The 22038-nt window shown below is 52.9% G+C and overlaps 2 protein-coding genes across 4 annotated transcripts in view; both read left to right on the plus strand.

Annotated features, from left to right (window-relative positions):
• The first annotated feature begins 256 nt into the window (after positions 1–256).
• Znf683 (zinc finger protein 683) lies at positions 257–7402 on the plus strand. Of its 2 annotated transcripts, XM_090333848.1 has the most exons (5): positions 257–433; positions 1675–1759; positions 3549–3709; positions 6003–6131; positions 7045–7402. In XM_090333848.1, exons 1-5 carry the CDS (start codon positions 347–349, stop codon positions 7357–7359), a joined length of 777 nt encoding a protein of 258 aa, XP_090189974.1. In that variant the 5' UTR covers positions 257–346; the 3' UTR covers positions 7360–7402. The 2 variants fall into 2 exon arrangements, with proteins under 2 accessions (XP_090189974.1, XP_090189973.1); XM_090333847.1 differs by lacking the exons at positions 257–433; positions 1675–1759 and having other exon boundaries at positions 3027–3709.
• A 1632-nt stretch (positions 7403–9034) lies between these two features.
• Crybg2 (crystallin beta-gamma domain containing 2) overlaps positions 9035–22038 on the plus strand; it is a 31596-nt gene continuing 18592 nt past the window's right edge. Inside the window, exons 1-8 of one of the 2 annotated variants that reach the window (XM_090333851.1) lie at positions 9035–9150; positions 10988–11057; positions 12796–13508; positions 16076–16084; positions 18010–18032; positions 18785–21213; positions 21671–21718; positions 21799–21911. In XM_090333851.1, the coding sequence (XP_090189977.1) occupies positions 9035–9150; positions 10988–11057; positions 12796–13508; positions 16076–16084; positions 18010–18032; positions 18785–21213; positions 21671–21718; positions 21799–21911 (3521 nt within the window). Of the gene's footprint in view, positions 9151–10987; positions 11058–12795; positions 13509–16075; positions 16085–18009; positions 18033–18749; positions 21214–21670; positions 21719–21798; positions 21912–22038 lie in introns of both variants that reach the window. The other variant, XM_090333850.1, reaches the window with a different exon arrangement.

Raw genomic sequence — 22038 nt, forward strand, 5'->3', positions numbered from 1 at the left:
ACTATCTCAGGTCTCAGCCTCCTGAGGAGCTATGATTACAGTGAGCCACTGGCACTTGGTGTCATCTGGGTGAGCCTGGGTAGTGTAGATTCCCCTCATGGAAAGACTCAACTCCTTGTAGCCTTGAAGAATCTGCAATAGTCCCTCAGAGCTTCTATGAGGACCTTCTGGTCTTCTCAGGGCACCTGTCTTCTTACTCACCCCTGATTGGTCAGCCAGCTTCCCCTTAATCCCCTTCTTGTATTTGGCAGGACTCAATCATTGGCTTCTAAATGTCTGCACTGAGTTTTTTCACATAGGGAAACTGAGGCCAGCTGGGAAAGTGACCTGCTCATGGTCATACAGCATGTTCGTAGGAGAGCAAGTCCATGAATCCCAACTCCTACCTGGAGGATCTTTACAGCTTACCTTGACACATCTGTCTTCTCAACAGGTAAAGGGAATGAAAGGAAAACTAACTGTACAACTGGGTTGTTGCCACGAGGTCAAGTCCCGGGGGTACAGAGGGCTTTCTGTTCCCTAGCCTCGGCCCCCGGCTCTAGGGGTGACCAGGTAGTGTGGGGCCCAGCCTTGTCTTTGAGAGCAGTCTGCACATGGTAGGAGGTGGTGTTCGGAGGAGTAAGCTGAGTCCCCATCTCCCTGACTGAACAACACCTACCCAAGCACATCATGGGGTTATGCCTTGAAAGATGCTGTCCCCATGACCCAGGGGCCCCAACTCTCCTGTGGACTCCAGAAGAAGGGAGGTTACAGGGCACCAGAGACTCATGCCTGTAATCCTAGCTACTCAGGAGGCTGGGATATGCAGATCACAGTTCAAAGTCATTTCAGGAAGAAAAGGATGAGACTCTTATCTTCAATTAATCACCACACAGCCAGTAGAGTGTCAGCTTTGAGCAGAAAAAAGCCAAGTGAGAACCCGAGGGCCTGAATTCAAGTCCCAGGCTTGGCACAACAAAAAGGAGAGCGGAGAGGCCATGTAGAAGACCTGGCATTCTATGGGGTCTATAGACTTGGATGCAAATTCCCCCCAGCTCTGTTCAAAAAACAACACAATAACACAGGCACTGGTGGCTGATGCCCATAATCCTAGCTGCTCAGGAGGTGAGATCTGAAGATTGAGGTTCAAAGCCAGCCAGAGCAGTAAAATCCTGATCTCCAACTAAGCACCAAAAAGCAGGAAGAATAGTTGGGACTCAAGTGGTAGAGAACAAGGCTTGATTGGGAAAAAGATGAGACAGCCCTGAGTTGAAGCCTTAGCACTGGCACAACCTCTGAGTAGATGTTCTGAGATATACTGAGAAGCAGGGTGATCAGGAGTGGGGTTGATAGAAGGCAAGAGGTTCTAATTGGGTGCATGGGAGGAGAGAATACAGCCCTAGAGTGAGGAAGAATAAACCCTTGGATGAGGGAAGGGGAGCCATGGGATTGACAGACACAGTGACAAGAGTACATGGCCATATCTTAGCACCTCCCCTTTGGAAACCAAACTAGGGGTGGGACTGTCTAAGGGACCATATGTTCCAGCTCCTAAGCTCCTTGCCCTGCCCTCCAGGTCTTCTCCACCAGCAGACCACTTCCAGACACAGTGGATGCTTATGATTCATCCTGTGCCCACTGGCTGTGCCCCTGCCACTGGCACCAGCCAGGTCTGACCTGCTAATCTATTCTCAGGTCCTGGATCCACTCCTGTGCTTTCTGCAGCCAGCACCTCTGAGGGCAACCCAGAAGGATCTCCAAGAGGACACTTCAGTCATGAGTAAGCACTGGACACTGGGCCGGATGGGCGGAGGGCTGGGGAGAGACAGGCCGAAGTTAGGTTCCAGGATGGAAGAAGAGACTCAGTATCTCTAGTGAGGACAGAGCCTGAGGCTCAACTTATTTCTGTTTTGACCTGAAGTTCTGGCCTGAGGACGCTAGGGCCTTTCAAGAAGGTGATACTGGCTTTCTGGTAAATGGGAACCAGATTGGAGATGGGGATAAGCTTTGCCTAAAATGTTTGGGCTGGAAGAATCTAAGAGCACTAGACTGTGAGTCAGGGACCTGGGAATCATGCTTTTGTCCTTTCTGCTTCATAATTTGGGACACATCCCTGAGACCTGTTTCTTCACCCATTAAAGTGAAATCTTGAGTGGGTATGTCTGTGGTATGTGCATAGTGGTGCATGCCTTTTATCTCAGTTACTTGTGAGGCAAAGGCAAGAGGATCCCAAGGCTGGCCCTGGAAAAAGCTCATAATCCAATCCAAAAGCAAAACTAAAGCAAAAAGAGCTGGGGCTGTGGTTGAGGTGGTGAGCCACTTATTTGCCTAAACAATCATTAGGCCCTGAGCTCAAATTCCAGTACTATTAAAAAAAAAAAAAAGTAGGATCTCAAGCTGGGTTAATCCTAGCTTCTCAGGAGGCTAAGATCTGAGGTTCAAAGTGAGCCCAGACAGGAAAGTCCATGGGTCTCTTATCTCCAATTAATCATAGAAAAGCTGGAAGTGGCTCTGTGGCTCAAATGGTAAAGTGCTAGCCTTAAGCAAAAGAAGCTCAGGGACAGTGTCCAAACTGAGTTCAAGCCAGCTTTGGCAAAAAAATAAAAATAAAAATTGAGTGATCCAGGTGATGAGTTTAATCCCCTGCAACCCAAAAACAAAAGAAGAAAAAAATACTAAAAATTCCAAAAAGTATATTATTTGCTTGGATCTTCAATCAGTCTTTGTGTGTGTGTGCGTGTGTACCAGTGCTGGGACTTGAACTCATATTCTGGGTATTGTCCCTGAGCTTTTTGCTCAAGACTAGTGTTCTGCTACTTGGATCACAGCTCTTCTGGCTTTTTTGCTGATTAAGTATAATTGTCTCATGGACTCTTCTGCCCTGGCTAGCTTCAAAAGTCAATGTTCAGATCTCAGCCTCTTGAGTAACTAGGATTACAGGTGTGAGCCACTAGTGCCTAGCTAAGGTGGGTAATTTTGTAGGGAAGATGGACCTTCACCTCAGGCTGTGGAGATCAACCCATTTTGCTTTTCCTGCTCAGAGCACCAGCCACCAATGCTACATGACAGCACCAGTGACGATGACAAACTCACAGCCAAGTACTCACCGAGCAGGGACAAGATGGCAAGCCAGGAGGAAAGAGCAAGCCAGGCAGCCCTCTGCTCATCCTTCCCTCCTCACAACAACTGCTCCCTAACCCCCAGGCTGAAAAGAAGGACCCCTAGCCCTCCGGTTTCCTGTCCCTGTCCCCCTCCACCCCCTATCTCCAATGAGCTCCCATTCCACCTCCACCATTTCCATCCTGAGTACCCACTTCTGCCTCCACCATACCTGCTCACCTATGAGTCTCTATCTGCTGTCCAACATCCCCACATCTTCATGGTTCCCCAAGATGCTCCCTATCCCACCACAGCTGCACTCAGCTTGCTGATGACAGCCAATCAGCCAGGGCATCAGGGTGCCCTGGGGGAGACCCTATTTCTCTACCCAGGGGCCTTCCAAGCCTCTGGCCAGGCTCTGCTCTCGCAGGCTGGGTATCTAGACTCCAGAGTTTTCCCTACCAATCCAGGGTTTGCACAAGCTGGCCTGGTGGCTCTAGGAAAACAAGCCCCACCATCCACTCGGGCAGGCACCACAAGCCTTCCTTACCCACTGAAGAAAAAGAATGGCAAAATCCTGTATGAGTGCAATGTGTGCAGCAAGAGCTTCGGGCAGCTCTCCAATCTCAAGGTACCTGACCCTCTTAGCCCTGCCGTGGTTCCTCTGTGTCTAGGATCAAGTCCTGAAAGCTTGAAGTCATTCCTAGGTAGCTCTTGGGCCAAGTGACTTTGAAGTTCAGCTGGTTAGAGATGCAGGATAAAATGGTCCTCGGCTGCACGGGAAGGCTTACACCCAGTATTTATGATGCTGAGGCAGGAAGATGGCTTAAGTTCAAAGAGTTGGAGGCCAGTCTGGGTACATTAAATCCTTCATCTCAAAAAAGAGCTGAGGGGCCAGGAGTTTAGCCTAGTGGTAAGAGTGCTTGCCTAGCATGCATGAAGACCCAGGTTCGATTCCCTGGTATCACATACATAGAAAAGGCCACAAGTGGAGCTGTGGCTCAAGTAGTAGAGCTCTAACCTTGAGAAAGCCCAAGGACAGTGCTCAGTTCCTGAGGTCAAGCCCCAAGACTAGCAAAGTGCCCGTGGCTTATGTCTGTAATCCTAGTTACTCAGGAAACAGATCTGAGGATCATAGTACAAAGTGAGCCCAGACAGGAAAGTCCATAAGATTCTTATCTCTGATTAACCACAGAGAGAGAGAGAGAGAGAGAGAGAGAGAGCACAAAAAGCTCAGGGCCTGGTCTCAAGCACTAGGACCTGCACTAAATGAATAAACACATAGGAGAGGAATAAAGCTGGTCACTAAAATCCTGCCTTAGAACACTGCCTATGCAATCCTCTCATTTAAGTTAATAGTGAGGAAACTGAAGCTCTTAATGGACAGGGCTTTCCCAAGGTTGTTTGTGACTCAATGGTCACTAAATGTTTAGCACAAGGACCTTTTCCTAGATGCCACCCTTTCTGGATTCCCAGCCGAGTCTTTTTCCTTTTTTTTCCCCCAGACCTGGGGCTTACCAGGCCTGACTACTGTCCTTAGGCTTTCTCAAGGCTAGTATTCTACCCCTTGATGTGGTACCAGGGAATTGAACCCGAGTCTTCATGCATGCTAGGCAAGTACTCTATACTACTAGGCCAAACTCCCAGCCCCCCCCTTTTTTTAATGGGTCATGGGGTTTGAACTCTAGGCTTGGGCGCTGTCCTTGAGCTCTTCAGGTTAAGGCTATAACCCTACCCTTGAACGACAGCTCCACTTCCCTCCCAGCCCTATTTTACTTTTTGCTGGTCATGGGGCTCAAATTCAGGGCCAAGGTGCTGTCCCTGAGCTTTTTTGCTCAAGAGTAGCACGCTACCATTTTGAGTCTTTACTGGTGATTTCTGGTTTACTGGTGATTAATTGGAGATAGATTCTCATGGACTTTCCTGCCCAGGCTGGCTTTGAACCATGATTCTCAGACTGCAAGCATGAGCCACTGGTGCCTGGCTCATTACTGTTTTTGAAGGGCAAGTGGTGGAATAGTTATATTTTGGTGAGTACTAGACATAGACTGAAAGCCAACCTTTGTCAAGTGAGATCCCAAAAATCAACCCAGGTGCAGTAAGGTAGTATTGTTGGCATCATTCAGTAGGGGGCGCTCAGGGCTATGTCACTTGGTCTTAGCAAAGACCAGAAGTTAGGTAAGGGTGAGAACAAGTTATACTCACATTTGCTAGAGAACACTTGCTAAAGGTGAGCACAGTTATAGCTACGGATGTGCAGGAGTTCTTAAACTTTAACAAACTTCACACCACCTGGACAGCGAATAAACTGCAGATTTCTGGGCTGAGTTGTGACTTGGAGAGTCTAGAGTAAGGCCTCTACATTTCTTTTTTCTTTCCTTCCTGTCAACCATGGGGCTTGAGCTCTGGGCCTGGACACTGTCCCTGAGCTCTTCAGCTCAGGGCTAGCGCTCTGCCACTTGAGCCACAGTGCCCCTTCCTGTTTTCTGCTGGTAAAGTGGAGATAAGTATCTCCTGGACTTTCCTGCCTGGGTCGGCTTTAAACTGTGAACCTCAGATCTCAGCCTAAGTAGCTAGAAGTATAGGCGTGAGCCACCACCACCCAGCTGGTCTCTCCATTTCTAACATGCTTCTAATGGGATGCCAATGCTGGTGGTGTGGAGGTCATACTTGGAGTACCCCATGCCTGGCTTGTCTCTCCTAGCTTCTAGCAGAAAGGGTGTGAGCATTCAGGCAATGACTGTTGGGGCCTGAGGGTGGGAAGAGGGGGTCTGGGGGGGAGGGAGGGAGAGGGAGAGACAGAGAGAGAAAGAGAGATGCCTGGAGACTGAGAGGCTGAGTCTTCAGGAAAGGGTCCCTGGAGGGAACTGCAGGCCCTTCTGGGGGCCCTGGGCAGCTGGCAGCGTTTCTATCACTTGGCTCAGGTCCACCTGCGCTTGCACAGTGGGGAGCGTCCCTTCCAGTGTGTCCTGTGCCAGAGGAGCTTCACCCAGCTGGCTCACTTGCAGAAGCACCACCTGGTGCACACCGGGGAGCAGTCCCACGAGTGCCTGGTGAGACCCCCCCTCCCTGCACACATGCAGCCCCCGAGCTTCCTTTCCGATATACTCCTGAGCAAGTAGAGATGGACAGAGGGTGGAGAATAGGAGGGGAAAGTGTATGTGTGTGTGTGTAGAAATATGACCCATCCATTTTGAAATGAGTCATATTGGAGGAATAGATTCATATGACTGAGGAGAAAATGATGAACTTGAGGATCTTATGGCACACATACCCAATTACTACTAGCCTTTCAGAGTTCTCACAGAAGAATGTAGCCTATGCAAATATCCTCAGTAGGAAAACCATTCAATCAATGAAGCTCTCCATCATGGAGCCTGACCTCATTCCTCAGGAGGTCAGAGAGCAGGGATTCTGTTTACAGGGGCAGAAATTACAGCAATGTAGTTGTTTTGGGTAGGCTACAGAATCAGATGACTTGTGTACAAATCTCAGCCTCTCCTCCAACTTGCTGTGTGACCTTTGACCAGTGGTTTTACCCTCTGGCCACAGCTTTCTCTCCATCATATAAAAACTGCTCCAGTACCAAGTCATGCTGCCCCAAGACTTCCTGGGGAAGACTGTGTGGGACCAGAAAATGTTGACTGCATTCACGGATGCTGCAGCCTCAGAAGGAAAAGTCTATCCTAACCATGAGGCTAGGGATTAACAGTCAGGTGCTTTCAGTAAGGCTCATAGAGAAGTTACTTCTATAAGGATACACAGAATAAAAGGATACTCACCTGAGTCTGTTTGGCTCCTATGGACCAGATACTGTAGTCCTATGCAGAAAATCACTAGGAAAAGCTTCCAGGCATGTCTTTGACAGGAAACTGTTATACAGATATACATTCAAGATGCAGAGGGAGTAAGAGATCCTGAGCCAGCCCAGGAGGTAGACCTGATACCAGTGTCTATTCCTATCAGATGTGCCACAAGCGATTCAGCAGCTCCAGCAATCTCAAGACCCACCTGCGTCTGCAGTCGAGGACCCGGCGCTTTCAACGCAGCTTCTGCCCAAGTTGCTTCACCCAGCACATTCAACTGAAGCCACACCATCAGTTGCAAGCTCCCAGGCCCTGTGGCCTAGCAAGAACCCACCTGTCCCTGGAGACACTCACCTACCTTACCCAATGGCACCAGGGAGCATTAGATCTTGTGGCAGCACCATTGGAGCAGATGGGCTGGGATGTGGACAAGGTCCAGATGTCCTCTGTATCTCAGGGAAAACGGCTAGCTTAAGCATTCAGTTTTGTCAGGACTCCCCTGGGGAGTGTAATATCTCAGCTATATTTTTTGGGGGGGAAATCATACCTCCCCAGCAATAAAGCCACCAGCACTCAGTGAACCCAGCTAGGAGTCATTTTAAGAGCAGCACAACGGCTACTCTCTACCCTCCACCTTTGGGTTGTAGAGAGCAGCCCCAACCTCCAGTGGGCTGAGCTTTTAAAGGTAAACACCACACGCAGGTGGTAGTCACCATACGATGTCCCCTTACTATGCCCAGAGTCAATAACCACAAGGATGAAACCACTCGCAGGTTAAGCTTTTTTACAAAAGCAAAACCAATTTGGCAGCTAAGCCTGCCAGGTTCTTACAGGGAGAAGGGGTGAAGAACCATGTAAGGTCTTCCCCACTGTTGAGGTCTCCTCACACCTCACTGGACGCGGGTCAGGGGAAGAGCCTGAGTGTGAGATGGGAGCCTCCTGTCGACCCCTGCCTGGATTTGGGCTCCACTTCCCGTATGCGGCCTATCTGGGCACAGCCCTCCCTCGGGACTTCCCGGTGGACGGTCCTTCCAGGGTTCTGCCATGTGCACGCTGTGCTGCCTGCGACAGTTCGGTCCCTTCTCTCTCTCCCCTCTCTCCTCTCCCCTCCTCCTCCTCCTCCTCTCCTCTCCTCCCCCCCCTGCTGTTTCTGGGACTCCCACTCAGGGCTGGTCCCTGAGCCTCTTCCGCTCGAGACTGGAGCCACCGCTCCACTTCTAAGGCTGAGTCCCTGCATCCCAGGAGATCTCCGCAAATGCTCCAGGCATGCGGCGCTGCCCCTCGCGAGTCGCAGAGGCGGCCTCGGGTGGCCAGGGCCCCGCTAGGGAGGCAGGCGGCCCAGGACTTAACAGCAGCTGGTCTTCAGGAGGGCGGCGGGGGCGGGCGCGAGGGGCCGACTTCCCGCAGGGGGCGCCAGCCACGCGCCTGGGTTGCGGAGAGGCTTCTCCACGCGGTGCGGAGCGGGGCGGAGCGACATCCCCGCTGTCTAATGTGGACCCCAGCACGGTCCGGCAAGGACAGGCTGGGCCTGGCTCTCACGTGTAACCAGGGTCGGCTTCCCGGCTCGGCCAGGCCACAGCAGGGCGGAGCTGGGAACATTAACCTCGCAGTCTTGGCCCCGCCCCGCCAGCGGGGCCCCGCCCACGCCGCCAGGCCCCGCCCCGCCAGCGGGACCACGCCCACGCCGCCAGGCCCCGCCCCTCTGGCCGGACACCCCCCCCCCCTTGCACGGGGCTCCCTCCGCTCAGCCCCGCCTCCCAGCCCCACCTTCCCCCTCCCCACCCCCGCCCCCAGCCAAATTCTCTCTTCTGGACCCTCCTGGCGCAGCTCGAAGATTTCGTCCTCCGTCAGCCCGAGACTTGTGGAAGCAGGGCAGACCAAACAGAGACCCAGGGGATCGAGTGCGGAGCTGGGCGCGCAGCTCTGATCTGGAGTCCCGGGCAGACTGGCCGGGGTGGGGGCGGACCCCAGGGAAGACACCCAGTGCCGCCGGGCATTGGCCCCGCCCGCAGTCCCGCGGGGGCAGCTGTTTGCTCGTGGGGGGGGCGGGGTGGGCCGGAGGAGGTGCTTCTCCACCTGGGCAGCGGATCCGGGTGGCCTCTCGCCAACAAGTGTGTCCCACAGCCCGAGCCCCAGGCCTGGGTCTCGCCATGAGTAAGCGGCGCAGGGGTCTGGGGGCCCGCCTGGCCCGCCTCCTGGCTGGACTAGGGGTCCGGAAGGAGCGCAGGGGAATGGAGACCTCAGAGGTGGCCAGATCCCGGGATAGGTGAGGGGAGAATGAGCAAGGCTGGTGGGCTGCTCAGAGTGTAGGGGTGTGTGTGTGGGGGGGGGTACCTCTGAACAACAATACATGTGGGTCAGTGTATCACGATTTGAGATCTGTGAACTGTGGAAATTCCCTGTGCTCTTTTAAAACCTTTAAAAAAAAAACCAACTTTAATAATTTCCTAAGTCAGGCAAGCAAGCAGTCTGTGGGCAGTTTCCTCCCTAGAGACAGTTTAAAGGCAGATATGGTAGTTCCTCTTGTGTCGGTGGACTTTGATTCTGACATCACAGGTCAATGTCCCTTTGGTTTTCATGTCCATTTGTCATGAGTGACAGGTTCCGGACTTGTATTGCGCTGCCTTTGCCCTTAGGAGCCATGCAGAGCTGTCCCCCTGTCATCTTGCACCTACAGAAAAGCTCTAGATTGCAATAACAATAAAGCTTTATTTGCCACTTGCTTCATGGTTACCTGGATTATTTCATGTAATCTTCATTGTCCTACGAAGCAGGTATTTCCAGTGATTCACATCCGGAAATGAAGGTTCTGAGAGGTGAAGTCACCTGCCCGGAGTCACACAGTTAGAGGTGGTGGAGCTGGGATATACATTTCCACAGTTCTACTCCAGAGCTCACATCTTGAAATGCTGTTGTTTGGGAAATGGCCAGACTTCCAGCTGGGGGGTTCAGGCTTCTAACCACTGGAGTTCCTCACTGGGTGACCTTCAGCAAGTTGTTTCATCCCTGCTTTCTCCAGGGTAGCTAATAACTGTTTGGAAAGAAGGAAACATCTCTGTGGATGGCTGAGCCCAATGGCCAGGAGCAGGATAGTAAGAATCTGAGAGAGCCCCAGTAGCTTCCGGGCCCTCTCTGGGCAGTGAATGTGGGTGTCCTGTCAGGTGTGGGGGTGTTTGTATGCCTATGCAGTTACCAGGCAATTTGTTTTGATCTTATCATGACACAGCTGTCTTCAGCCTGCTGCCCCAGGAGAGATGAGGGTGTGGTAGGGGCAGAATGAGGGGAGGGGTTTATACTACTTTCTCAACCTAAAAAGGGGAGGGCCTAGCCACCCTGTGCCTGCAAGCCTGAGTGCCCCAGGGTGCCCACTCCCTGCCAGGGCTCTGCCTGCCATCATCTGGTAGACACACCCTCTGCCTTTACCCTGTCTGGCAGCTACCTGCCCTGTGGGCCCAGCTGACCTTCTCCTTTTCCCCACTCAGAGGGCCCTGGGCTTGGGGTGTGGGGTGAGGCAGGAGGAAGGAGAGCAAGGGAGAGGCTGTAGAGTCTACATGATGACACTTGGGCATGTGTGCCTGTGTCAAATCTTACCAGCTGTGAGAATGGGCCCTCAACCAAGGCCCAGGCCTCAACCTCTGATTCCTGCTGTGCCCAGGGAGGGGACCTGAGGGGGTGGCAAGACCCTTCCTTTGTGTTGTCCCTACTAGTGCAGTGATGTCCAACCAAGCATTGGAATGCCAATCCTGCTGTCTTAACACTAAGACTTACTAGCTCTGGGACTCTTAGCAAGCCACTTTGCTTCTCTGGTTCTCAATTGTCTCTTTCTTTCTTTTATTCTAGCTTGCCTATTCCTTTTTCTGCCTTTAGGAATGAGGCTACCAGCTTAAGGAAAGGACAGTAGAGGCTGCCACTTCCCCAAAGATTTGAGTAGCTCTTATTGGAAGAGCTGGGAAGAGGGCTAGGTCTAGGATAATGGCATGGGGACTGGGGAGAGGGCTAGGTCTAGGATAATGGCATGGGGACTGGGGAGAGGGCTAGGTCTAGGATAATGGCATGGGGACTGGGGGAGGCTGCTCATTCCTTTCTCTTTGCTTCGTTCTTAGGCCCTGGGGCGGCCAGAGCTGCCCTGACCTTGCTCAGGGCCATGACAACACCAGTGATGTCAACCTCCAGGTAGGATGGAACCTGGTCTAGAAGGGGTGGGAGCAAAAGTTCCAGAGGGCTGGGTAGGACTTTGGAATCCTGACTTTCAAGTTAGACCCTGAACTGATCTTCCCTCTGTCACAGATTCCCTGTGTGACCTTAGTATTCCCATCTGCAAAAGGGGCACAAGAATGCCTTTCGGGAGAAATGAAGTAATGGGTAAAAAACATCTAGCATGGGCCTGGGTATTGCAGAAAATATGTTATTTTTAGTTAATGCTAACTGTCCTTGCTCCTGGGGTCACCCTGTCACCACCCCCTTGATCTCTGTCCATCTTTGGCTCCTTTTCCTCACATCCTGGCATGACCCCTCGGAAGTGATGCTGGGCCTGTGTCTTAAATTGACCATGAATGGCTACATACTCTCTCTTCCCCCCTCCGCCCCCCGCTGCAGTGGGAACCTGAGCCCATGAGTCAGATGGTGGCATCCTCTAGAAGGGGCTCAAGCAGGCTCAAGTTGGCTCTCTTTGGTCCCAAAAACCACAATTGATCACTCACATTGAGTACTCATTGTTGGTATGGATTATCTCTTGAAGTCTGTGCAGTAAATGGGAGGCTGAGCTATTATTGCTACTGTTGCTAGCAAGGAGCAGAACTGGGATTGGTGCTCCAGTTGTCTCAATCTGGGTCGTCACCTGGACCAGTCATCCTCCCTGTCTCACCAGAGGTCTGACCCCTGGGTAATGAGATACTGGATGTTTCAGAGATGAGTCAGTGAAAGTGATTGGGAGTTGGGCACCAGTGGTTCATACTTGTAATCCTAGCTACTTACAAGGCTGAGATCTGAACATCACGGGTGCCTAGCAAATGAATCCATGGCACTTTTATGTCCCATTAGCCTTAAAAAAGCCAGAGGTGGATGTGGAGGTATGGCTCAAGTGGTAGAGTGTCAACCTTGAACAGAAAAAGCTAAGGGACAGTTCCCTGAGTTCAAGTCCCAGTCCCAGTACACACACACACACACACACACACACACACACACACACACACAGTGATTCAGATTCAAGGACTCTCCTGGCATGGCCAAAGGCAATTTTGTCCCTAGATTTGACTCCCTGCCAAGGACACAAGCCTATCCCTGAAAACTGGTAGTTTGGGGAACTAATGTCACATGGGTGTGGCACCTTCATTCCCACAGCTAGGTGAGACCCCTGGAAAGAGAGCAGGTGTATTCAGGTGTCCTGATTTCAGGAGCCCCTTAGTCCCTGCTGTCTCGCACGTCCCCAGATTATTTCCTATGCTTAGGTGCCTCCTTCTAGTGTCTTGAGAGTGCAAGGGAGATGACTGCAGGCCCTCTGGTGGCCTGGAGAGGCAGAGCCATGGACACTTGAAGTAGGCATGTCTGTGTAGCCCTGGATTCCCCCAGCAGTGATGCTAAAGGGTGCTGCGAAAGCAGCAATGGGCCTTCCAGGAAACGGAGGTGGCAGCCTGGGAAGACCCAGCCCGGCCCTGGAGGCCAAATGGTGCCTGAAACTTACCGGCTGTGTGGCCCTAGTCATGCCCCTGCTGTCTCTGTGCCTCACTTTCCTCATGTGCAGGAGTGGAGCTGGCAAGTGAAATGCTAAAAGGGCCAGAGGCCTGCCCCTCTGTCCACTCTCAGTCCTGAGCCTTTGTCCATTGCAGCAAGGAGCCAACCGTGAGCGTCCAGCGTTTCCCAGAGGGTGTGAGGAGACACATCATCACCATGTCTCTGCCTCTGCTTCTGCCAGGTCCAAACCCAGAGCCACTCAGAATGGGACCTCCGGGTCCCGATCCAGAATCGGAGACATGTCTCACGGAAACCCGGTCAGCCCTTGGGGCGCCTACAGAGACCAGCTGTGGGCAGTGCCTGCGACCTGGCCTCCCATGCCTCCCTGCAGCCCAGCAGCCTGGCACCTTCCATGGTCCCAGAAGAGCCTGCTCACCTCTCCTGCCCAGAACTTGCTCCTCAGTGTTGGGACGGGGGATCTCCAGGTGGTGCCTGCCAGAGGTCCCTCCCTGTAGCCCCAGAAGTCCCTCGGAGCCCCGAGCCATGGAGTAACCTGGAAGACGCGCCTCTCACGCCCCACCCGCTAGCCTTTACCATGGCAAAAGGAGCAAAGGGCAAGCCTGACACCTCAGGACCAACACAGTCAGAGCCAGCCCAGACCCTACACTCAGGTCCCTCTGCCAGGAGGGCCCGCTACCACCTCACCATCACCCTGCAAGGGTGTGAGCAGGCGCTGGGGGAGGAGGGCCAGGAACCGGCCCGACCAGCTCCCCACCTCTGCAGCCCTGAGGAATCCAGGGGCTGGCAGGAGCCTCCCCAAGGGCCCCGCCCCATCACTGGGTGCCCAACCAACCCGGCCCTAGAGCCCCAGCTGAAAGCCCCACGGTTTCAGGGGAGTGAGGCCCGGCGGCAGGAGGTCCAGGCAGGCTGGAGACCTAAGGCCACACATAGCCGGTGAGTAGATTAGCGCAGGGACCGTGATGGTGGGAGGGGATCCTGGTGTGGCCACCTCATCTTGGGTCTGTCCAGCCATTCATTTGGTACCTTGAGTGTGAGCTGACTCTGCCACTCCTCCTGCTCAGCTTCCTCTTCCTCTCTTTATATGCAAGCTACCTCTTAGAACCCACTGGTACTTTCCTCCTCTGCCTGCCCAAGGAGGGATAAATCTTGTCACAGGATGGGCAGATGGTGGGGGCAGGGTCATCACTTTCTCTTCAGCCACAATCCACCACTCCCCAGATCTGTTTCAACCTGGGAATCGGCTCTTGGCCAAGGTGCTGAGTGTCCCAGGGCATGTTGCTTAACTTCTCTGAGCCTTGAGTTGTGGAGTGGATTCAGTAGCCAGAGATGAGGAAGAAGGAGGTAGTTAAAGGAACATGCTTTGAACTCCAGAGAGTTGAGCTGCCAAAATAGCAGGGATGCTTATTAATTACACCTTGGTGGCAGCAGTAATTACCCTACCTGGCTCTTTGCTGGCGGCCACAGGAAGAGGTGCTGAGATTCATAAGCCTATTTTTTTTTTTATTTTTTTCTCAATCCTGGGGCTTGAACTCAGGGCCTGGGTGCTGTCCCTGAGCTATTTTGCTCAAAGCTAGCACTCTAGCACTTGAGCCATAGCTCCATTTGCAGCTTTTTTGGAGATTAATTGGAGATAAGAATCTCACATACTTTTTTGCCTGGCTGGCTTTGAACCATGGTCCTCAGCTCTCAGCCTCCTGAGTAGCTAGGATTACAGATGTAAGTCACTGATGGCTAGTTTAAGCCTACATTTTAATTTATGTTTAAATAACTCTTCTAAATCCGTCCAGAGGGCTAATGGGGAGGTATGGATCCCTCAAAACTGAGTGAAGAGAGGGACCGGGAGTTTGGCCTAGAGATAGAGTGCTTGCCCAGCATGCATGAAGACCCGGGTTTGATTCCTCAGTACCACATACATAGAAAAAAGCCGGAAGTGGTGCTGAGGCTCAAGTGGTAGAGCTCTAACCTTGAGAAAGTCCAAGGCCAGGGCTCAGGCCCTGAGCTCAAGCCCAGGACTGGCACAGTGGGTGAATCCAAAATCCATTGGGAAGGGGCCCTAGGCCTCAGGTGGAGTTTCTAATGGTGTTGGTTTGGCTGTCATTTGTTCATTGTTTACTATGCATAATTTGATTTAATCCTCAAAATAGTTCCACCACCACCATCTAATTATAGTAGGAAAATTAAAGTCCTGTTACTTATTCAAATGTCAACTGTGAAGCAGTTAGAATTTGCACCCAGGTTTCTACAACTTTAGAGCATGTTCTATGACCCTCTTTTCATCCTGTTCAGAAAAACTCCTCTTTGGCCTCCCAGGGAGGGAGGCACTGCAGATAGTGGCTGCGTGGAAGCCATGGATTTTTGGAACACTGTGGCAAGGGTTTGGCAGTGCTATTAGCAGAGACCGAGGTAGGGATGCCCTGATACTCTAGGCAGAAGTTGGTGTACCTAGTTCTTCGCCAAGGAAAAGAGTAATGTAGGCCGTGGATTGGCCTTGAGACTTGTGTGAGATAGGGGAGCTGCAGAGACAGGTGGTCCTAGCCTTGGATAGGGGTAGGGGAAAGAACAATAGTCTGAGCTAGAGGGACACAGAGTGTCTTCTGCAATTCCCAGGGGAGGTTGGAATGTTACTGGGGCTTGAACTCTGGGCCTGGGTGCTGTCCTTGTGCTCTTCAGCTGCAGTTCAAGGCTAGGGTTCTACCCCTTGAGCCATAGTACCACTTCCAGTTTTCTATTGATTAATTGGAGATAAGAGTCTTACAGGACTTTGGTGTCTGGGCTGGCTTTGAACCTTGATGCTCAGAACTTAGCCTCCTGAGTAGCTAGGATTAAGGCATAGGTGTAAGCCATGAGCACCCAGCTTTTCTTTTCTTTTTTTTTTTTTTTAACTCAAGGGTAGCACCCTGACATTTGAGCCACAGCTTTACTTCTGGCTTTTTGCTGGTTAATTGGAGATAAATGTCTCTCAGATTTATCTGCCTGGACTGGCTTTGAGCCACGATCCTCAGATCTCAGCCTCCTAGGACCATATATATATATATATATATATATATATATATATATATATATGCCACAGGCACCCAGCTTTCCTGGCTATTTTTGGTCCCAGGTGGCTAAATGATGGATTTGTGCAGAAGACTAAGGCCTCTGTAGGGAGAACGAGGTGACCTCCGGGACATCCTCCTTCAAATCCTTTCTGTAGGAAGGGTCTCTAGGCCAGAGTTAGCAAGTATGGGAAGAGGTAGAGCCCATCTGGGGCTACATAGGGGCTTATGTAAAGTATGTGCCTTCCCTGGGTTGTGTTCTCATAGGGATGAGGGCTCATGGCTGCTGTGGGAATGTGTGCACATGTGTGTCTTTAAGTGTGTGGGTTTCTGTCCGTCTATTGTGTCTCTGAGGAGCTCTGTGTGTTTATCTCATGGTGTCTCTGTGTGTGGCGATGTGTGCTTCTTGCTGGGTTTGTCTGTGTGCTTTTGTGCTGTGTGACTGTGGGTCTGGGACTTGAGTGAGCCTGTGTAATGCAGCATGGACTTGCTAGCATGTAAGCTTGTGGACTGGTTTGGCCTAGTTTGGGGGTGACTCACAGGTAAACGGGGAGAATCCAGGACTTGTTGAGTTAGACAAGATTTTTTCCCACACTTTCTTCCCCTCCCCCCCAGCCCTACCTTCCTTCCCTAGCCTCACATACCTTATTTGGAGGTAAGGGGTCACCATGCCTGCAAATCCACTTCTGGCCTGGGACCCTCGAAAAGGAGGGCTTCTGCTTGCTGGGGCTTGGCAGCTGGGTTACTGGGGTGTGCCTCTAGAGTAAGGGCAAAGTGGGGAGCTGTACGTAGGCAGGGTTCAGCCTAGCTTGAAACATATTCTAGTAGTCACCACTGTCCAGGGATGAGATGGGTGGACTGACAAGTGGTGACCTCCTTGTCCCTAGAAGTATGCAAGCAGAAGCGGTGAGCACATGCTTGTGGAATGAGTGACCATCAGGGGTGTTGTCCCCAGCTGGGCTGGGCTGGGCTGGGCTGAGAAGGGCATGGAACTGATTGCCAGGAGGTTAAGCTGTTTCTTCTGAGTTGATCATCGACAGCTTCCTTTGAGCTGCTTTTCCCTGGCTGCTTCTTTACCCTTCGACTCCTAGGATGCCTTTGATTCAAGACAACTGGCTTAGGGTGAGTTTCCAGGGCCCATACAGTGAGCCTGGATGAATGGGTGAATGAGCAGGGTTAGAGGTCTAGACATTGCTTGGTTACCATCAGCACTGTTGGGAACTGGGGAATCTCTGTGAATACAGGTAGCTATTGCTGTGATTGATTACTCAGAATTGGTGGGGAGGACAGGGAGATGTAAAGTTCCCCATAGGGGAGTCTCACTGAGGATGCCATGGAAGGGAAGATGACTCCTTAAGAAGAGAGAAGGGGTCAGGGTTACAGTGGAGAGCTAAGATTCAATCTATGGATGTCTGAGTATATCTGTTTTTAGCAAGCCCCATCCTGGGGGATCAGTGTGGCTCTCAGTCTCTCCTCCATACACCAGCCATCCATCTGAGGCCCCTCAGGTCCTAACCCAGGTGCCTTCATAGTCACCAGTGGTCATGGAGTCAAAACAGGCTTCTCTGGGCCTCAGCCCCTTTCATCTCTGCCCCTCATAAAACCTGAGTCACTATTGAGGCCACAAGGCAGGGCCAAAGTTCTGGGTTCCCTCAGCTTCTCAGGAGGCAGGAAGGTGGAGACAGAAGAGGTGCTCCAGGTGCGGCTTCTGGGAGCTGCTTTGCAGAGAGGAGGTGCAGACCTGAAGCAGGCCAGCCTCTAGACTGGAAGGGGATGAAGAGGCCTACTTTTGGGACCCAAGGGCCTAAAAATAGGCTTGTCTTGGTAAGGATACCCTGGAGAACAAAAGGTGAGGGTGGGGGAGGTGAGAGAGTCTCCGTTAGGAGTAAACCCCCAAAGGAGAGACTCAGTTTACTAGGGGAATATATCAAGCAATTTAGAATGCTGTTTAAGCACTTGGGGTTGGGGTTCAAGTCTTTTTCTCTTTTTTTCTTGTCATTGGTAGAGCTTGACCTCAGGGCCTGGGTACTACCCCTGAGCTTCTTTTGCTCAAGTTTAGCATTTTACCATTAGAGCCACAGTGCCACATCTGGTTTGTTTTTTTTTGTTTTGTTTTTTGCCAGTCCTGGGCTTCAGCTCAGGGCCTGAGCACTGTCCTTGGACTTTCTCAAGGTTAGAGCTCTACCACTTGAGCCTCAGCACCACTTCTGGCTTTTTTCTATGTATGTGGTACCGAGGAATCGAACCCGGGTCTTTGTGCATGCTAGGCAAGCACTTTAACCACTAGGCCAAACTCCCGGCCCCTTGTTTTGTTTTTGTCAGTCACAGAGCTTGAACTCTGGGCCTGGCCCTATCCTTGAGCTGTTCAGTTTATGGCTAGTGTTCTACCATTTGAGCCACCGTGCCACTTCTAGTTCTGGCTTTTTTTTTTTTTTGATCATGGAGCTTCTTTAAATGGGCCTGGGTGCTGTCCCTGAGCTCTTCAGCTCAAGGCTACCACCCTACCTCTGGGCCTGGGCCTTGTCCCTGAGCTCTTCAGGTCAAGGCTACTACCCTATGATGAGCCAAGCCCCACTTCCCATTTTCTGGAGGTTAATTGGAGATAAGAGTCTCAGGTTCTTTTGTGCCTGGGCTGGCTTTGAACCTTGATCCTCAGATCTCAGCCTCCTGAGTAGCTAGGATTAAGGCATGAGTCACTGTGCTGGGGTGATATACAAAGGGATTACAGTTACATTCATCAGGTAGTGGGTATATTATTACTTTAAAAAAATTTTTTTTGCCAGTCCTGGGCTTAGACTCAGGGCCTGAGCACTGTCCTTGGACTTTCTCAAGGCTAGAGCTCTACCACTTGAGCCTCAGCACCACTTCTGGCTTTTTTCCATGTACGTGGTACTGAGGAATCGAACCTGGGTCTTCATGCATGCTAGGCAAGCACTCTACCATTAGGCCAAACCCCTGGCCCTGAAATCACAGCTTTTCAATCTCAAGCCCAGGTTGCAGATCAGGACACAAAGGCCTGCAGGTCAGGCAGTTTCCAGGAGCTTCCCCAGCCAGGCTTGAGGCCCTTGGTTGCTCTCTGGTACTAGGAGCCAGTCTTATCACCTCCCCCTCTGATGCTCTCTCTTCTCCCCTCTAGGGAGTTGGACCACAGTGAGACAAGGACCCTACAAGACAGGTTGCCGGGGCCCAATATGGAGGAGGCAACTGGGCCCCCAGCCCGGGCTGAGGCCCGAGTGGTCAGTGCCACATTGACTTGGCGACAGCGGCCTCCAGCCCAGGAGGAGACAAGACATCGTTTTCACAAGGTGTCCTTGGTGACAGGATCCCAGACAAACACCTCCCAGGAGGTGTTTGAACACAGCTTCCGGCGAGAAGAGGTCAACGGCTTTGCTACTCAGGAAGAAGAGACGGTGAATTACCAGGGCCCTCGGCATGAGGCTGGCTCCTTGCACTTCCAGAGTCACGGGCCTATCTTTTCTAAGAAGTACACACCGCCTCCCAAGGAGAAAAGGCCAGTGGGGAGGTTGAAGGAAGCCGGGGACTGGGCCGATGGCAGCCCCCAGACTCCCAGGCACGAGTCGCTAGGCCCAGGAGCCATGGCTAGGACAGAGCTGTTGGTGCCTCTTCCTGGGCCGCGGGAGCCCAGCCCGCACCCAGGTGTGGGAGTCACAAGCGGGAGCTCCCGAAACCAGGAGGAATGGCGAGTGACACGCACCGTGCGGACCACCACCATCATAGGAGGTCATGTGGACCGCCGCAGCTCTGTGACCGTGGGGCCCACGCTGCGGGCCGAGGCCCTGCCACGAGGCCGCAATGTGACCCGCTCGGTGCGAGCCGTGGTGGTGAACCCGGGAACGGAGGGCTCACCCAGCCGCAGCCAAGCCCTCGAGCTGCTCAGTAGCCTTGTGCCCGCTGAGCGCAGCCCCCCTGCCAGCCGCCTCCCGAGGCCCACCGGTGGAGTACCACGGAGCTCTGCACTGGGTGGCACCACGGCCACAGGCCTGGGGCAGCTGCCTGAGACCAGGACAGCAGAGCTGAAAGTCAGCTCAGCCCTCACCCCTGCCATTATCCCAGGGGGTGCTCGCCCACCTCCGAGCCAGGACACCCCTTCAGCTGGCCCAGACCATGCTAGAGACCGGGATGCCAGGGCCAGTGAGTCCTCAAGGAGACAAGGAAGCGTTAGCCCCACCCTGCCCTCTCTCCAAACACAAACATCAGCCCCCTCCTCTCCCAGGCCCAAGACTCACACGTCCTCCTTGGACCCGGCCCATCCCCCAGAGGAGCCTGTGCTGTCCACTCACCCCAGGGCACAGCCAACCCCCCAAGTCCTGCCTGAGGTAAAAACAGACAGACTGGCCAACAGCCCTGCTGTTCCCACCTTGCCCAGGGTGAATGAGGTACTTACAGAGCCCGTACAAGCTCCTGCGCCATCTTCTCTAAAGAAAAACGCTGTCCTCAGCCCAGCAGCCCTTTCTGCTCCGAACTCCACCATGAAATGTGTTCAGGACTCTGAACATGGGCCTGGCCCTGGCCTTCCTCAGAAAGAGGCATTTCAGGGCCCTGTTCCTGCCGGGCCACTCCTTCCCCCGAAAGAGGTTGTGCAGGGCCCTGATGCTCTTGCTGCCCTGTCCTCTAAGCCACCTAAGGTCATTCAGCTCCCTGTTCCTTCCCTTCCCAAGGAAGAGACTGTGCAAAGCTCAGCTGTCCCTGTTCCCCTGTCCCCCAAACAGAATGAGACCACCCAGGGTTCGGAAGGGAGCCCTACCTCTTCTCCTGCCCTAAAAGAGGGGGTCCCAAGCCATACGGTTCCATTCACCCCATCTTCCTCAGTGGAGAAGGTGTCTTCTAGTCCAGATGGTTCATCTGTCCCAGCACCAGTGGGAGCAGAGATCAGCCTGGAGCCCCAGCTTGTCTCCAACTCCAGTGAAGATCAGCTGCTCCCAGAGCCATCGAGAGAGGAGGATGAGGTGGCCCTGGCCGCTGACCTGGAGATTTTTCTGGATACCCTGAGGAATATGGAGCCTCCTGAGATCCTCCGCACGCACAGGCTCCCCCGAGCCCCCCGCTCCTCCTACCTGGCCATGTATGCGACACTGCCTGCCATTGAAGAGGACCAACCTGGGCCTTGGGTTCTGGGTCCTGGTCCCCAGGAGGTGCCTGTACTGGAAGAAGAAGAGGAAGAAGAGGAACCAGAAAACCCCTACCTGAGTGATGCTGAGAAACCCAAGCGCAGGCAGGAGAAAGCAGAACCCAGCCCTTCCAGAGAACCCTGCCCTGCCAAGCCTGCCCAGGCTTCTTGCTCACCTCTGGACATGATGAAAAAGCATGTAGCTAATACCAAGGGCTCCCATGCAGAGCCGGGGCTGGAAGTACAAGCCAACACCCGGCCCTCTTCCCGCCTGGGAGGCAGCCTTCTCTTTGGCAATATGATGCCAGCCACCAAGGAGGCCCCTACCCTCGAACCACTGGGTGCAAAATTATCTTCTCTGCCACCTCATGGGGCACCAGGGCTCAGAAAGGGGCCAGGACACTTGTCCCTGCTCTGCAGTGAAAGGCCACCGCCAGAGAAGCCAGCCCAGAGTTGGTCCCCAGAGGGATGGGTGAGTGAAGCCTTAGGCAAGGCAAGAGAGAGGTTTGGTTTTGCTTGGTTCCAGCTGAGAGGTGGTGACAGAATGATTTTGGGAGTCCAGGTCTCTGCAGGTAGGAGGTTTAAGTCTGAAGTCTAGCTCAGGGTGCAATCCCTATCTTTCTGGGCCTCAGTTTCCCCATGCGTATTGCAAGAGGTTTTCATTGAATACTTCAAAGGGCTTGGTGGCTCTCATATCCTAGAAGCTGGGGAAAGGGACTCATAAGCATTCAGCTTCTCCTGGGACAAGGTGGTAAGGCCCTGGCCCAGGGCGAGGGGGGCCTGAAACAAGAGCAGCATCCATCCTCTATGAGCTGGCTTCTTGGGGATGAAGGCCAATAGGAGGGTTGCTAGGTCCTTGGACTGGCAGGAGTGGAGAGACAGTGAAGAGGTGATCCTCATAAGACTTCTTATCACCCTCTCTGTTCTAGAGCCCAGCCCTGAAGATCCAGGGCAAGTTGAACACCAGGCCTGGAAAGGTAAGAACAGGGTGGCAAATGGCAGGGATTCTGGGGGGGTCTTGGCACAGGGGGTGAGGATACCTGTTGTGCTTTCACAGGTGATCCTCTTCTCAGAGCCCGGTTGCCAGGGCCACAGCAGGGAGATCTGGAGGGACACTGCTGATGCCTCGGCCTGGGCTCACATTGTTTCCATAAGGGTGGTTCGAGGCTGGTGAGTGGGGAGTGCCCAGTGTAGGGCCGGGGGAAAGGCAAACCTGAGTGTGGTGGAAACCATATTAGCTACCTGAAGACCACAGGTACAGACTCCTCCTGTGACCCTGTGGTCTCCATGCTTCCAG

The sequence above is a fragment of the Megascapheus bottae genome, chromosome 6 (genome assembly GCF_031878675.1).
Source record: "Megascapheus bottae isolate mThoBot1 chromosome 6, mThoBot2.hap1, whole genome shotgun sequence".
NCBI classification, from domain to species: domain Eukaryota; kingdom Metazoa; phylum Chordata; class Mammalia; order Rodentia; family Geomyidae; genus Megascapheus; species Megascapheus bottae.